Below are 15,183 nucleotides of genomic sequence, written 5' to 3' on the forward strand. Positions count from 1 at the left end.
ACTCAAGAACCACTAACCTTAGGCAACAAGGATAACAATGTCAAATATTGAAGATTTGATTCAAGATTCAGTGGGTTTTTTCCACAAAATCTTCGAATCATTTCCGGTCTCCCTTTACACCATTGAAAATGAACCACTTCCGTCTACAATGTTCCATGAAAATATCCTTAAATTTGAGTGGGAGCCACTCAAGAACCATATTCTAACAATTCAAGATAAAGATTTTTTTATTGACATTGTTCTTAAAAGATTCATCATAGATTCCATGACGAATGCCATTGAGGGTGGAGAAGAAAATAATCTTGAAAGAGGGTTGTTAAATTCGTGTATATGCCTCGATTTTGTATATTATTCAAGAGTCAACAGAACCAATCCGTCTAGCTGGGGAAACTCCTTTTTTGAATTATTTTCTACAACCATTGATCTGCTAAACTCACCAACTACATTTTCGAAATTTTGGCCCTATGCTGAATCGCGTATTGAATGGTTCAAAATGAATACGTCTGTTGAACCAGTATTATTAGGAGAAAGTAATCTGATTAGTTACAAGCAGCCGCTATATGAAAAGTTACGCCATTGGAATGATATTTTGGTGAAACTAGAAAATAATGATATGCTCAATACAACAAAACATTATAATATGAAATATAAAATTGAGAACTTTCTATCAGAACTATTACCTATAAATGAGGAATCAAATTTCAATAGATCCGCTTCTATTTCAAACTCACAGGAGTCTGGTAGCAAATGGAATGGATCAACATCTGAACGAGAGGGTAGTCGTAATTCCGATGTTATCTTCTCTGCAGACTATAATTTTGTGTTTTATCACCTTATAACTTGCCCAATTGAGTTTGCCTTCAGCGATGTAGAATATAAAAATGATGTTGATAGATCATTAAGCCCTCTCCTTGATGCAATTTTGGAAATCGAAGAAAACTTTTATGGTAAAATCAAGATGAACAATAAGACTAGATATTCCCTAGAAGAAGCTTTGAATACTGACTATTATGCTAATTATGATATTATGACCCCCAAGCTACCTGTGTATATGAAACACTCTCATGCAATGAAGAAGGACAGAAATGAATTTTGGACAAATTTACAAAATATTAAGAAATCTGGAGACTTTATTTTTCGACCTACAATTATGGACATTTCTTTAAAAAACACGAATAGTCTTTATAGGCAATTGACTCAAGAAGATAATGATTACTACCGCAAACAATTCATTTTGCAGCTATGTTTTACAACAAATCTTATACGTAATCTATTTTCTTCCGATGAGACAAAGAATTTCTATAAAAATTGTTATTTGAGGGAAAACCCCTTAAGCAATGTTGATTTTGAAAATCTTGATGAAACGAATAAAAAGCGCGGTCTTAGCTTGTGTTCATACATCTGCGAGAATCGTGTTTTGAAATTTTATAAAATCAAAGACCCTGATTTTTATAACGTTATTAAGAAGTTGATGTCTTCCGATGAAATGTTTTCAGCTGCTAAGATTGATGGTTTCAAGGAGTTTCAAAATTTCAAGATATCTAAAGATAAGCTATCGTCGCCTGATTTCGATAAAACTTTCAAAAAGTTTTCCTTTATTAAGATGGGGAGTAAGTTGATCAACAATGTCTGGAAAATTGCTATTGGTCTAGACAAGATTGAACAAGAGGTAAAGAAGCCTGAGGGTGTGTATGAAGCAGCCCAAGCGAAGTGGGAATCAAAAATTCCCTCCGAAATTTCTAGAGGAGAAGCAAAAGATGAAATAATCCGACAATGGCAAACTCTACGCTTTTTGAGATCGCGATACTTGTTTGATTTCGACAAAGTTAGTGAAAATACCGGCGTTGACGGTTTGTTCGAAAAATCAGCAAAATCAGGAGCATTAAATGACGGTTTTAAGGAGAAACTCCTGTACAAAATTAACCAGGATCATAGGAAGAAACTGCAAGACGCTAGAGAGTATAGAATCGGAAAAGAACAGAAGAAGAGAACACTGGAGGAAGAGGCATCGGTAAGGCAAGAACCAAAAAAAAAGTCACAATGTTTAGATGTTACTTCACAAACGAAGGGAGAAGAGTTGAAAGGTAAAGAGACACCACGAGAACAAGAAGTGACAGAAGAAAATTCTGAAACAGCAGGCATGGGATTTCCCCCACAAGATGCTGATGATAGAGCGGTTAGTGAGAAGTCTGATTTAGAAGGTACTGGAGTTCAACTAGAGAATCCAAAGGCTGAAAAACAAAATATAACCGTTTCAGACAAGGATAACAATTCGCTTAGTCAAATGAATGACATAAATACACCCTTAGCAAAATATTAGTGGAAAATCTTGTATTATAAAAATACATCAATAGTACAATATATGAAACGGGTGCATTGTTTCGTACTATGAAACCATTTCAAAAGGTTTAACATATCACAATGATCATTTGGTAGGAGTTGATAGTTATTCAAATATACATGTTTAATCTAGAGGAGATTATTTATTATAGTATACTCTATAGAACAATTATATGTATTGCTTGATGCATTGAGGGGCGCTAACCTACCAAAACTCCAAATAGAAGGAAGTTCATTTTGTGTTCGCTTTACCATAATAACTAGATTCGAAAAAAATCACATAGATGACAGGAAATAGCTCTATGCACCTCCTCTTAGTGTTAATACTAAGTGAAGTTGCATTCCCTCTACTAGATGTGCATCCGTCACAGTTAACTTGTCATCGCTGTCCTGATCGTTAGTAAGATCTGAAAAAGTAGAAAATTTAGATACAATTGACGATCATGTAAATTTTACATACATTTGTTTTCCTTGAAATATAAGTCTTTGCTGAGATGGTGGAATCCCTTCCTTTTCCTCCAAAAGTTCCTTAATGTGATATACGAGGTCTGATTCCCTCAGTTCAACGGAAATCTCTTTTCCGGTCAATGTCTTTACTTTAACAATCATTGGTTACGATACAAGGAGTTTACTAGTTTTCTTTACCTACGTCTCTCTCCGAATGCTGTATATGAGTAACTTAGTATTTTTTGGTTTTCATTTACAAGCTTTGTATTTACTTTCCCGAAGACGGCATCAAAATCAATCTCAAGTGTTAGTATGTATATTTTAGGTATAATGGACGATGAACGGAGACCAAAGAAAGTGAAGAATGTTACCGACCCCTTATGTAAAATGCGACTACACCAAAGTGTACGAGCCTGCCGAGGATAGCTTCCTCTTATTAGATTGTTTAGAGAAAGAACAGGACTTCTTAAAACAAAGATTTAGTTGTCGTTTGACCATTGTTTGTGAGATTGGCTCCGGATCGGGTATCGTTACAACATTTTTGATGCAAAATGGGATAATACCGCAAGAAAACTCTATTCACTTAGCTGTGGATATCAATCCATGGGCGCTCGAAGCAACCTTGGATACGGCAAAGTTGAATTCATGTCAGAACTCTTTCTTGGATGTGATTCAAATGGATTTGAATTCTAGTCTTCGAAATAACCAAGTTGATGTCCTTATATTTAATCCCCCGTATGTACCAGCAGAATGCGTGCCAGATGTTCCAGGGTCAAGGGAGGAAGCAGATCAATGGCTCGATTTAGCATTATTGGGCGGAAAAGATGGAATGGCGATTACTGACAAACTGTTACAAAAATTAGAGCAAATCCTTTCTCCAGATGGTATTGCTTATATCTTATTCTGTGCAAGAAATAATCCTGAAAAAGTCATTCAAAAATTTCGTAAGGCTTACGGATGGAATGTAAAATTAGTTGAAACGAGAAAGGCGGGATGGGAAGTTCTTAGCGTTTATAGTTTTACAAGATGACCGAGCAGATGATTCTAAGCTACGATTGATATTTTTGTACTTATTTAAATTATATAACACTCTTACAATTTACAAAAAAACTCTAGGACAGGATTATGATAGAATATCCTTTTTGAGATCCTCACCACAACCATATAAATCAACTGTCCCTAATCCGTAAACTTCCTCATAATGTACATAACTCAAATTCTGGAAAAAATTCCTTAGTTGTGTGTGCCTTTCAATTTTGTGAACGCCTCGCAATAAGGGAAGGCCGTCTTTTAAAGTTGTTGGCATTTCGAGATCATCAGCTTTGGTAATTTCATAATCCTTGAACTCTGCAATTTCGTCTACCAGTGCGACGAATGAATTTGTTTTATATACACAGTTTATTGTATCGATAACAAATATCCATTCATTCGTAGAAGTGAACCCTTCCATGTTGAGTAAGAGTAGTAGATCCAAAGTTTTACATACTTGCAATACTGTTCGTGAATCGACTTCCGATTGTATCTGCAATGACTCATAAAATTCCTGTAAATTGGTTTGTAAGCAGTAGCTAATCATAGACCAGTAGTCGTTGAAATGAGATTCTGAAAATCTCAAAAGCAAAACTCTTAGCAAGATCCAACAACTTCCCTTTAATTTGATATCCTTGGATACCAAATATTGGAAAATGCAACTTATCAAAGAGGAAAACTGTAACAAATACGCGTCATTTGGTGATATCATTAGCAGGTACGATATCTTCAGAAGGTTTTGGCACTTGTACTCAACTTCTGAATCGCTGCCTAAGTTGAATGTGATCAACGTCGGTGTGACACTTGAGCGCTTAGAACCAATTTCCAGTAGCAAATCGTTCAAAATTTTTGATTTATTTTCTGTGTATATGGACCATTCATAAATAATCTTTTCCCAAATTTGACTACTGCCGATCACCGAAAGTTTCTTGTCATTTTGAAACAGCTCCGCGATTAAAAGTCTCCAACTCTTGACCTTTGAACCTAAATGGGCTACCACCACAGCTAGTTCTAAGACGTAACTTGGGATAGTTTTTTCACTTTTGGGTTTGATATATGGAGTTAAACATTGATTCACAATTGTCGATAGCGTTGTATTAAACTTGTCGCCTCCAACTTGATCGTCAACGATATATTGGATACGCCATAGTACGAACTCTAAATCTTTAAATGAATCGGGATGGCTACGATGTAAATTCGTAAAGTTGATAAATGCATTGGGTAGGTATTTGAAAAACACATCAGAAATCTCCCTTCTAACTCGTTTTTGTTCTCCAAACTGTGTTTTACTTACTTTTTCAGAAATAAGAGCAACAAATTTTAGCAAAGACAATGAAACTTCGGAATATAGGTTATAATTGGTTGCTACTTCTCTAAAGAATAATAGGAAATCTCCATAAAATTCTTCGACAGCAGAGTTTTCCACAGAATCTACGTAGCGGAACAAAAAAGAAATAACTGATTCCCCACTTAATCTTTTCAACATTGAAGGCTCACCTTTAGTTAATTTAGTTGTACTTGCTCTGCTTCCATCACGATTAGAAAACTTAACTGATGCCGTTCTGTTGTACCTGACAATTACACCATATAGTAAATGCGGTATTGTGATGGCGGGTTTATTGCCGTCAAGTACATGCACCAGCGTAACGGTAACATTCTCTGGCTTAATGTTTATTAAATTCTCTAAAAGCTCTAAAGGTTCTAGTAAGAATAGAGTTTCTAACAGTTTCTTCGACCTGAACTTGAACTTGTACGAGTTATGATTTGTGACATCCAGATTAGAATCATCTTTAGATTTACCCGAAATGCTGTGAGCCCAATACCAAATATCCAAACAACATGAAATAACTTGTCTGAAAGATTGAAGAATTACGTCCCTTTCGCCTTGTATCTTACTCTCCTCATTTGAAGAATCTGATGAAAAAACATTTGAGACCACAGACTGAATAAAATCACCTTTTAGATTAGACCCAGAAAAGTATCCTTCCCTTTCGTCAGTAACAAGATAGCCATGTGAAATTTCCAATAACTCCTCCAGGCCACCTAGCAGCAAAGCTACTGGTTGGTAATAACCCCCTTCTTTCTTTTCAAGTAAAAACAACCTTTGAACACATTGCACTAAAGACGCAGATAACGGCAAAATCATTCGAAATATAGAACTCTCAAAATAAACAATACTTTCCGAAAGAAGCTTCACATAAGCCGTTACAATGAGAGGACTCTTCATATTTGAAACACTAGTGACGAGGTAATCGATGTATTTCAAATGAGCGGCATTGTCATCAAAAATGTCCAGTTTGATACCATTATCGTGTGAGAGTCTTAGAACCTTTGACACAATATCCAATAAGGAAACCGCTATCAATTCCGGCTCGATCCCCTCTTCTGCAATATACTTAGATGACATTTGAAGTAAAAATATAACAATATCTTTGAAGTTTTCCTCAGTGCCATCAAGCAAGATATCCAAAAGAATAAGCGCACTCCTGATACTCTTAGCATGAGTGTTATTCTTAACATTCAGAAATTTCATCAGCATAACTAGCAGCAAGCATTTATAAGTAGAAACATCCTCATTTTTCCATATAGTTAAGGACTTTATTGAGGTAAGTTCAGTGGAGAAAACTTTCCTAATGCGTCCATTATTTGTTTTCAAAACGTAGGCAAGCATTTGAAGCTTATATGTGAGCATATCAAGATCATCCCTTTCATCTAAAGTTTCATTTTCAAAATGAGTAGCTTTCAAAATATTATCAGTCAATATATAAAACAGTCTAGAGGCAGATCCCGAATTGATTATTGATAAAATCCATTTTGAAACGGTTAGATAGAAAGGATTTTGATCGTCAAACAGTTCACCCAAAATTAACTCCAGAGGGTGCCTAATCAAATTTGTATTGGAGTCTAGTTGTGTCCATAGCAGATCCAGCACTCCCAGTCTCTCGGATATATCATCCTCTTCCACGAACGTATAGACTAACGCACTTTCAATAAATTTGGCTGGGACAAATCTGTTTAAGGTCTTCAAGTTCTTGATCCCTAATATTTGATGGTGTGGATCTTTCAGAGATCTCCACACAGCCATCATAACTACTTTCAATAATTTCATGGACTCAATGAAATCCATACGTGAATATAAATAGTTACTAAAGATTTCGACAATCCCGACAATTTCTTTGGATTTTTCATCATCATCAGACTCACAGAGCTTAGGAATCGCTTCAAAAATACTTTGAGTTATTTTTTTATCGGACCAGATTGAGTTGGAAACTCCTTTAAATTCTTCAGACTCAGGTATCTTTTCAAAGATAGTTATGAATAACTTAGAACTCTCGTTAATATTCTCCAGGTTGCTTAAACTTGAAAGGAGCTTTTCGTGAATGAGTTTTGCTATCCAAAAAGTTAAGTCCTCCGTTGTAAAAGGTGGTAAACGTTCGACCGCATTGTCTTTCTCTAAGGTGCTAGATGGATTAGAAACAATACCGTAGAATGCGCGTATTTTGCTCAAAAGTTTTTCGCAGCTCATATCATCATCCTCATAATTTAATTTTGAGTGGCTGAGGGGAAGAAGAGCTCTTTCAGGGATAAAACTCAACAACTTGTTATACAAAGAAAAATTTTGGCTCCTATGAATATTTTGAATGTTTTTATTATCAAATGGTAGAGCAAGTAAAGTTAATAATATTAAAGGAAGGTGACGCACAATTATTTCCTCGTCGCTTCCAATATTAAAGTTTGTTAATACGAAGTCTAGAATTCTCAAATTCTTACTATCTTCAAGTTTTTGAAACAGCTTTCCCCATATAATATTAGTTTCAACATTATCAAAAAAAGTACGGGCAGTTTTCATGATTTGTTCGTTGCCTTTGAATTTTTCCGACGAAAAGAGAAGTGGGATGAACAGTTCAGGTATTACAATTGAACCAATTTCCCATCTATCCATGACTGCCATGCTCATCTTAAACGCGGTTAGAACAGATTCTTCTTCTATAAGAAGATCATTTAAACCTTCTAAAAGAACGTCTAATCCGTATTTTGTGAAGTACTCATTACTCTCTTCATTTTCAGCCTTTGTTGACGTATTGTCTGTCATAGAGTTTCCGTTGTTGCTGTTCAGTATCCCCCCCGCAGTAGGGCCTAGAAGCCAATTCCATATTCTTCTGTTCAAAGACATATCCTTGCTCAAAGTAGTTTTGCAACAGCTCATGATCAGTAATTTCTTGTCTTCAGAAGTAATAAGAACATTTAAAACAGGGGAGTCTAGCCTTAGCCTCTGTAACAAAAGATCTAAAACGCCTCTTTTAATAAGAATGTCATTCTCCTCTTCTAAACAACCAACAAGGCATCGAATAAGCAACCCTGGCTCAGGAGTCACTAAATCTTTAGCCGCGGGTAGTAAGATCTTAAAAGCTTCCTCTTTCCTTTTTTTCCTGTCCAGATGAGAATCGCTAGTCCCACTTTCGCTCGTATCTTCTTCAGTCTCCTTTATAACCTTATTGATCAGATGGGGTACAGCATTTAGTGATGGAAATTTTCTGGTCAGCCATATGAGACCCCCCAGTCTTCTACCTTTATTTGCAGTCATTACCAGAAACAACGTTTGCCAAAATAAAGAATCGTCAACCAAATTTTCTTGCAGAGTCTCAATGAGCTTTAAAGTTAAAGGTAAAAAATCACTACTTTCATCATCAATCCCAGGCAACAAACTTGAAATCAAAGGTCTGATTAGCAGTCTTAATGTTGTTTGAGGTAACTGAAGGATATAATTGTCGTAGAGCTCTATTAAATGCGATCTAACGGACATTGAAGCGTAAGTCATTAAGGGTAAAATACCTGGAATCCAGATGTTACATTCTGTAGCCAGAGTTTCAAGGCCAATGTTTTCGAATATGTACGTATAAACCTCCAATGTTTTTTGATGAACACCTGCTGGTAATGCAGGTGATAGCGAAGATGTCAATCTTCGGCTTACCTGATATGGCGAAGGAACGTAGTATCTTACATTCTGAAATTTAGGTGACCAACTTTGCAATGCCTTCAGTAGGGTTCCCAAACTAGCAATATAATCCGCCCATTCTGTTACCGAGTCAAATCTCTCTAGTGCCCGCTCAACATTAGCACGAAACTTCTTCTGTTTAGAGTCTAGTTGCTTATTATTTGAGTCAATTGTAAGTGGCTTTAAAGGCAAGGACATCTTCTTTTAATCCTTCTACTAAAACCTTCTTTATTGACTTTCCAGTATAACGCCACAACTACAATTCAGAGACCATATTATACATCATGTACATCTATTGTTCCTTTACTGTGAGATTCAGCTTAAGCTTTGTAAAAAACTTGACTAAAAATAACTTGATCACGTGCTCCCGGAATTGCACTTTCTGCAAAAGGCTTAGTGTGTCGTTTATAGATGTAAATGCTTTCAAGCTTTACGAAAGATTCTTTTAGAAGTTGTGTAGGTAAATGGTTGAATAGTTAGCAGTTTTAAATGCAGGCATGTTTTTAGAACAATTGCTTATCTAGCTAGAGATATATTGCATATAATTCTGCGTTGGAATATAAAATAACTACGTAAATGATCTCGCAAATGCTGGAAATGAATGAAAGATGATTGTAAGGTCCTTTCGATGCTAAAAGTGTGAAGAAAATATATACGAGTCAATAACCTAAGCCATTCCATACAAACAAATTGCCATCCCATGCAGTGGAAGCTACGTAGCCCGGCTTTCCCCACAGGCTCCAATCAATTCCAAATACGAATTCTGAATGCTTGGTGAAATTTAAAATGGAGCCCTTCCTAGCATCCGTAGAGTTAGTTTTATAGGTTTCCTTTGTGCCATCATTACTGAGATCTCTCCATATTCGACAAGTCATATCATATGAAGCAGACATCAAAATATTTGAATGATGAGGCGACCAACTAACTTTTCTGATTGCTAGCCCGTGTGCATTGATTATCTCATTAATGCATGACGGGTTATGGGTTTGGTTCTGCGTTGTCCTGTTGTTTGTGGCTGATCCATTTGTAGTTAACATCCTAATATCCCAGATTCTAATCGCGTTGTCTACACCGCCTGTAGCAACCACATATGGTCTATATTTATTGAAATCGCAAGTCAATGCTTCTAGACCTGAATGCACCAGAAAATTATTCTGATTCTTGCTCGGCGGTAACCTGATGTCGAATAGGCTTGCATATGAATTTCCGGAACAGGATATGACCAAGTTTGGGTCATGGGGAGAAAATTGTGCTTGGTATACACAGTTTTTATTTTTAGAGATACCAGTATGGTTTTTCTTGTTTAATAAAATTGCATTCAGCGGATCCACCATCTTGGTAATTTCTAAAGGTCGTGGGGTAAGGCTCATTAAACTCTGCTTTCTCAAAGGAGACCATATTTTTATGGACCCATCCCATGAGCTGCTCAAAAAGTTCTGCCTGTTAACCAAGTTCCAATTGCAACTGAAAACTTCTCTTTCATGTTCCTTAAATATGGCAATAGGAAACTCTTTCAAGGTCGTATCGAACAAGCGTAATGTGCCGTCTCCTTGTGCCACCAGTACTTGATTTTCATGACTTTCATTCCATGCAACGTCAAACAAGCAATCCTGTGTCAGAAATGAATTAACCTCTGCTATTTTACCCTCACGACCTATCTCGAGTATGTATAACTTACCGTTTCCAACTAAGCCGAAGTTTGAACTGGCAGCTACCGCGAGCTTGTTGTCGAAGAATGGAGAATATTGAACTCCATATCCACTAAAACCCTGCATATGATAGCTGAGCATGTTTTCTAAATTATGCAATAAGCTAGGTAAAATTTCGTCAAAACAGTGGAATGTTGTACTTTTCAAGATCTTGTGTCAAATTAAGAGAAAATGATCTCAAAATAATATCGACTTGATCAAAAGGGTCGAAAGCAAGAGCTCAACTAGTTGGTGGTATAGTGGACTAGGAAATTTCGTTACTTTCCATCAGATTGGAAAGCCACTTTTGGGACGTCATTATGTCGGAGACTCAATTTTTCGGCCTATATATTTATATGTGAGACATGCAAATTTCTGGTCAACGATTATTAGGAAACTTTAGGTAGAGAGGTAAAGAAATATAGGTATATAATATATATGTCTATATATATGTAAAGATGCACATAAAAAAAGTTAAAACAGATTGAAAATGATGCCTATAAACAAATTAATGATAATGGGACATATCTCACTAGGAGCTTACAGCAATAAGTGGCACTCTCTACTGCGTTGAACGTTGCTCATTGTTATCGTTAGGGGCATTGTTATGAATAGTCGTTTCTGAGCTACTTGAATCTTGGTTTTGGGATGAATCTTCATCTGCAGAAGGAAGAGCAGAATTATTATTGGGTAGTTCAACGGTAGTAACATCACCGTTTGGGTTTCTATAGCTTGCAACACCGGAGGAAAATAGGTTATTTCTATCATTGTTGTTAGCACTTCCATTTCCTTGTCGATCAATATTGTTGTTATTGACGTTACTGCTCTCGTCATTGCTCTCGTCATTGCTCTCGTTATTACTACCTCTTGAGCTGTTCCTGAAATGGCCCGTCAATCGCGAAATGTTTTCCAAAAAAGGACTTCCTTGGGTTGCATCAAATGATGTTGTGTCATTAGTTCTTTGATTTTGGATAGTCTGACCTTCTGTGGTTGCCGTTTCTGAGGGCTCTGATGTCCCCCCTTGAGCAATATTGAATATATGATCCAAAACAGCTCTCAGCCTGTTGTGTTGAGGGTCATTTGTGTCATTACCTGTGCCACTTGAGTTTGCACCATTCATCGTCGATGGACCTACTGAGGAATCAGAAGTGGAGGGATTTGGATTTGGACTGTGAAATTGAAATAAAGTCAAGGGGATAGGAACCCAACGTGGACTTTGATTGTTATTTGAATTACCAGGGTTTGAAGGTGAATTTTGAGCAGTTGAGTTCGCCTCGTTGAGAATGTTTCTATCGCTATTATTGGGTTGTAAACGGATTGAATTATGTAGAGATTGACCGTTTTGGGGCATTAAAAAAAACCCTGTTCTTGATAACATCTGTTCGCCAGAACTAGCGTTTCCAATAGTAGGAGTTGTTGAATTAGGAGTATTTTGAGATGTAGCAGAATTTTCATTCGCATTTTCACTAGTGTTATTCCCCGCCGTTGGATCGTATAGAACTCGTCTAATACGCTCGAAGGCTGCTTCGTTAGCCGCTACTTCGTCAGTATCTTGTTCGGCTGCACGTTGAACACCTGCATTCTCGCTAATTTTATGTCTACAAAGAGGACAAGAATTTTCTAATCTTGACCATTTGTAAATACATTCCCTTCCAAAAATGTGGCCACAAGGTAGCTTAATTGGTGAGTGTTTATAGCTTGGATTTGTTTCTTCATCATTGGGAGTGAGAGGCTGCTCAGTGAGAGGAGTAGAAGACTGCCCAGCAATTTCAGCATTTGTATCCGTTGCACTACCACTATTGCCAGTGGTGGTCTGTGTGATTGGCGCACCTCCGTTATCTTTCCTTTTTTTTATTCCCTCAGATTCTCCTTCATCTTCAAATTCTCTTTCTCTTTTTGTTTTTGAAATATCGTTTTCTTCTTCATATTCATCATAACATATACTGCACAGGGGTCCTTCAGATGTGGGGAGATCCGATATCTTTAACACAGGCAACTTACCGAACTCATCCTTTGTTATGCCTTTTGGCCTATTTAATAGTCTGTTGAATCTTTCCATTGCAAGTTGAGCAGCAACAGATATAAAGCTGTTCAAGCGGTCTTGTGGGGTGGATGCAGGAACATCCCGAAAGGAAAGAACAAGAGCACCATCTGGTTGATGACCCCCGTTTCCGATGCCAAAGCTGGGTCCGGCACCGTTGGCAATCGTGTTAGTGGAAGTCGCATTACTATTTTCACTATTACCATTATTGGATGTATTACTTAACTGTGCTAACCTCTCCGGAGTGAAATACGAATACTGAATGGAAACAGTTATATTTCTTGTTTGCTCGGTACTATTATTGAGTTGGGTGGACGCTGCATTTGAATCTGGCGGTATTCTATCATCATTCGAACTACCATTATTTCCAGTGTTGTTTGGTGATACGTTTGTGCCTCTGCCTTGTGCTTGATCGCTCTCACTCATAATGAACAAAAGCTGAGGTTGCAAGACTATAAGAGAAAGCAAAAAAAGGAAAAGAAAGGGAGAAACGAGCTATTCTGAGAATTTCAAATAATTTCTATTTATAGTAGCTTCAATAAAGAAATATATATGAGAAATCGTATTTCCTTAAGCTTTTGTTTAAGTTATTTCAGATTGGTGGTTTCGTAGTGCTAATACAATTATAAGTAAAAATTCTTTTCTTTTTGACAAATTTGAAATGTATGTTTTACCCGGACATGAATCATGATGTTCATGCTACGAGAGAAATAACGAGTATTATATGAAAGGACAAAGCTAACATCCCACATGAAAGGATGTCTTCCTTACCTAATGTACAATATTGTACTTTCACATATATAATTTGACTCTCTAGGACCAGTAAATAATTTTCATAGAGCAGAGGTTCACCTTATGTGATAAAGGATGGCCATAACAAATGTAGCAAAAAATGGAGGATTTAGGTTGTGTCCACCATTTTCTTTTCTCGTTGAGGAACTTGAAGTAGAAGATGACATTGCTGTTGAAGAAATAGTTGAGCTAGATCTTGAATTTGAAAATGCTGTTGTGCTCGTCTGGCTTTTTTGACCCTTATTGCTGGAAGTACCTGTCGCCGAATGAGACAGAGAGACCGAGTTCGATGAACTAAAGTTATATGAAGTTGGAAACATGTTCCCTCCAGGAACAATACTTTCATATGTCGACCAAGTGCTTGAATAACCGGGAGCTTTGAGAGCACTCGGGACTGAATCTTTTATGGTGTCAATGTATTCACCACCGTCACTGAAGTCAGCGTGAGCCATTGATATTTCCATATTATCCAGATCATATACCACATAAGTACTAACTAAGAAGTTATCTCCTAGAATAATAGCCGGATCTGATTGAGGTGCAATGCCCAGTATACAAACATTTGAACGACTGTCTGTGAGTAATTGAAAATTGCTCAACCAATTAGCAATATAGAAACCACCGAAATCAAAGATGAGGCTACTCTCCTCTTCCATTTCATTGATACAATCCATTATGTAGTAACCATAGTCAGGAGAGTAAGTAGCACCGACCTCACTGGCGATCATTTCGACCAGGTCAGCAGGCATATATGAAATGGTGGTACCTGAATCTAACAGAACTGGGATCTTCGTAGTAGTGAGGGTAGTCATATTTTCATCTCTTTCTCCATGACTCACACCAATTCCTTGTAAAGTGACTTGAAATTGAATTGGATCCTTGTAACCGCGATTTTGCAAAGTATTGATGATTGGAATTGTATATAGGTCGCCTGCGTACTTTCCATGATCGACAGCCCCAAATAAAATGGTACCATGCTTGGAATCAGAATGATTAGTGAATAAAGAATAAGCTGTTGATTTGATAGCACCCGAATTCTTCAAAATCATTGGAAAGTTATTGTAAGTGTAGCTTTTCTGTGCAGAACTGAGAGAAACACCAGAATAAGTCGATTCTAAGCCTGGTAAACCAATACCCAAGACACCAACTGTTGAGTTCGTTTCGTTTGCCACAGCAAACGATAAACCAGTAACGTTCAAATTATTTAGACTCAATCTGTCATGGCCCCATGTACCGGATGCAAAAGTTGAATCACCATAGGTGATCGAAAATTCTGTTTTATTGGATTCGAATGTAGACGACTTGGAAGTATCAAATGTGCCGTATGTAGTACAATTCATAGCCTGGGATGTAGAAGCTGTATTACCTATAGTGGCAGTGGCTACACTGGTAACCATAGTAGTGTCATAGCTAATTTCAGTAAACACGCTTTCAACTACACTAACTAGATTATCTTTGTTTACATGTTTGAACGATGAGCCAGAGGTATCCTCCCCTTCGGTGAAACAATACGGATTGTCTGAACCTGTGACCCATAGATCAGATGAACCAGTGTCTACAAGCACAGTAACCTTTTGAGGGGGGGTACCAATATCAAGTTCCACGGAGTAAAAACTATTTTGATTGGTCAATTCCACTAGTTCGTAATCGTCACCTCTTGTCACTAAACGCGCTCTGGCTTTTGTATCATTAGTAGCGCTCTCAAATGAATCACCGTACTTCCTCTGAAAGTTCATTTTAACATAACCATCATTAATTTCTGACGATTGTGAAATTATAGAATCAGCAAACACCATTGAGCTGTGGAGAAGTAATGCATTCACGACGAATTTAATGGTAGATAATTTCAT

At 37.1% G+C, this 15,183-nt stretch overlaps 6 protein-coding genes across 6 annotated transcripts; 2 read left to right on the forward strand and 4 right to left on the reverse strand.

Annotated features, from left to right (window-relative positions):
* Nucleotides 1–37: 37 nt before the first annotated feature.
* Nucleotides 38–2,320, forward strand: HPR1 (Hpr1p; the record flags this gene model as incomplete). The annotated part of the gene is made up of 1 exon (XM_056226904.1): nt 38–2,320. One exon carries the CDS (start codon nt 38–40, stop codon nt 2,318–2,320), a length of 2,283 nt encoding a protein of 760 aa, XP_056081133.1.
* Nucleotides 2,321–3,151: 831 nt separating this feature from the next.
* Nucleotides 3,152–3,817, forward strand: MTQ2 (S-adenosylmethionine-dependent methyltransferase; the record flags this gene model as incomplete). Its single annotated transcript, XM_056226905.1, has 1 exon — nt 3,152–3,817. One exon carries the CDS (start codon nt 3,152–3,154, stop codon nt 3,815–3,817), a length of 666 nt encoding a protein of 221 aa, XP_056081134.1.
* Nucleotides 3,818–3,910: 93 nt separating this feature from the next.
* On the reverse strand, nt 3,911–9,010 carry DOP1 (Dop1p; the record flags this gene model as incomplete). Its single annotated transcript, XM_056226906.1, has 1 exon — nt 3,911–9,010. One exon carries the CDS (start codon nt 9,008–9,010, stop codon nt 3,911–3,913), a length of 5,100 nt encoding a protein of 1,699 aa, XP_056081135.1.
* A 461-nt stretch (nt 9,011–9,471) lies between these two features.
* PEX7 (Pex7p) lies at nt 9,472–10,602 on the reverse strand (the record flags this gene model as incomplete). Its single annotated transcript, XM_056226907.1, has 1 exon — nt 9,472–10,602. One exon carries the CDS (start codon nt 10,600–10,602, stop codon nt 9,472–9,474), a length of 1,131 nt encoding a protein of 376 aa, XP_056081136.1.
* A 460-nt stretch (nt 10,603–11,062) lies between these two features.
* Nucleotides 11,063–12,967, reverse strand: SAN1 (ubiquitin-protein ligase SAN1; the record flags this gene model as incomplete). The annotated part of the gene is made up of 1 exon (XM_056226908.1): nt 11,063–12,967. One exon carries the CDS (start codon nt 12,965–12,967, stop codon nt 11,063–11,065), a length of 1,905 nt encoding a protein of 634 aa, XP_056081137.1.
* Nucleotides 12,968–13,389: 422 nt separating this feature from the next.
* MKC7 (aspartyl protease) lies at nt 13,390–15,183 on the reverse strand (the record flags this gene model as incomplete). The annotated part of the gene is made up of 1 exon (XM_056226909.1): nt 13,390–15,183. The coding sequence occupies one exon, from the start codon at nt 15,181–15,183 to the stop codon at nt 13,390–13,392; it is 1,794 nt and encodes a 597-aa protein (XP_056081138.1).

This window comes from Saccharomyces mikatae, assembly GCF_947241705.1.
Source record: "Saccharomyces mikatae IFO 1815 strain IFO1815 genome assembly, chromosome: 4".
Classification (NCBI taxonomy): Eukaryota; Fungi; Ascomycota; class Saccharomycetes; order Saccharomycetales; family Saccharomycetaceae; genus Saccharomyces; species Saccharomyces mikatae.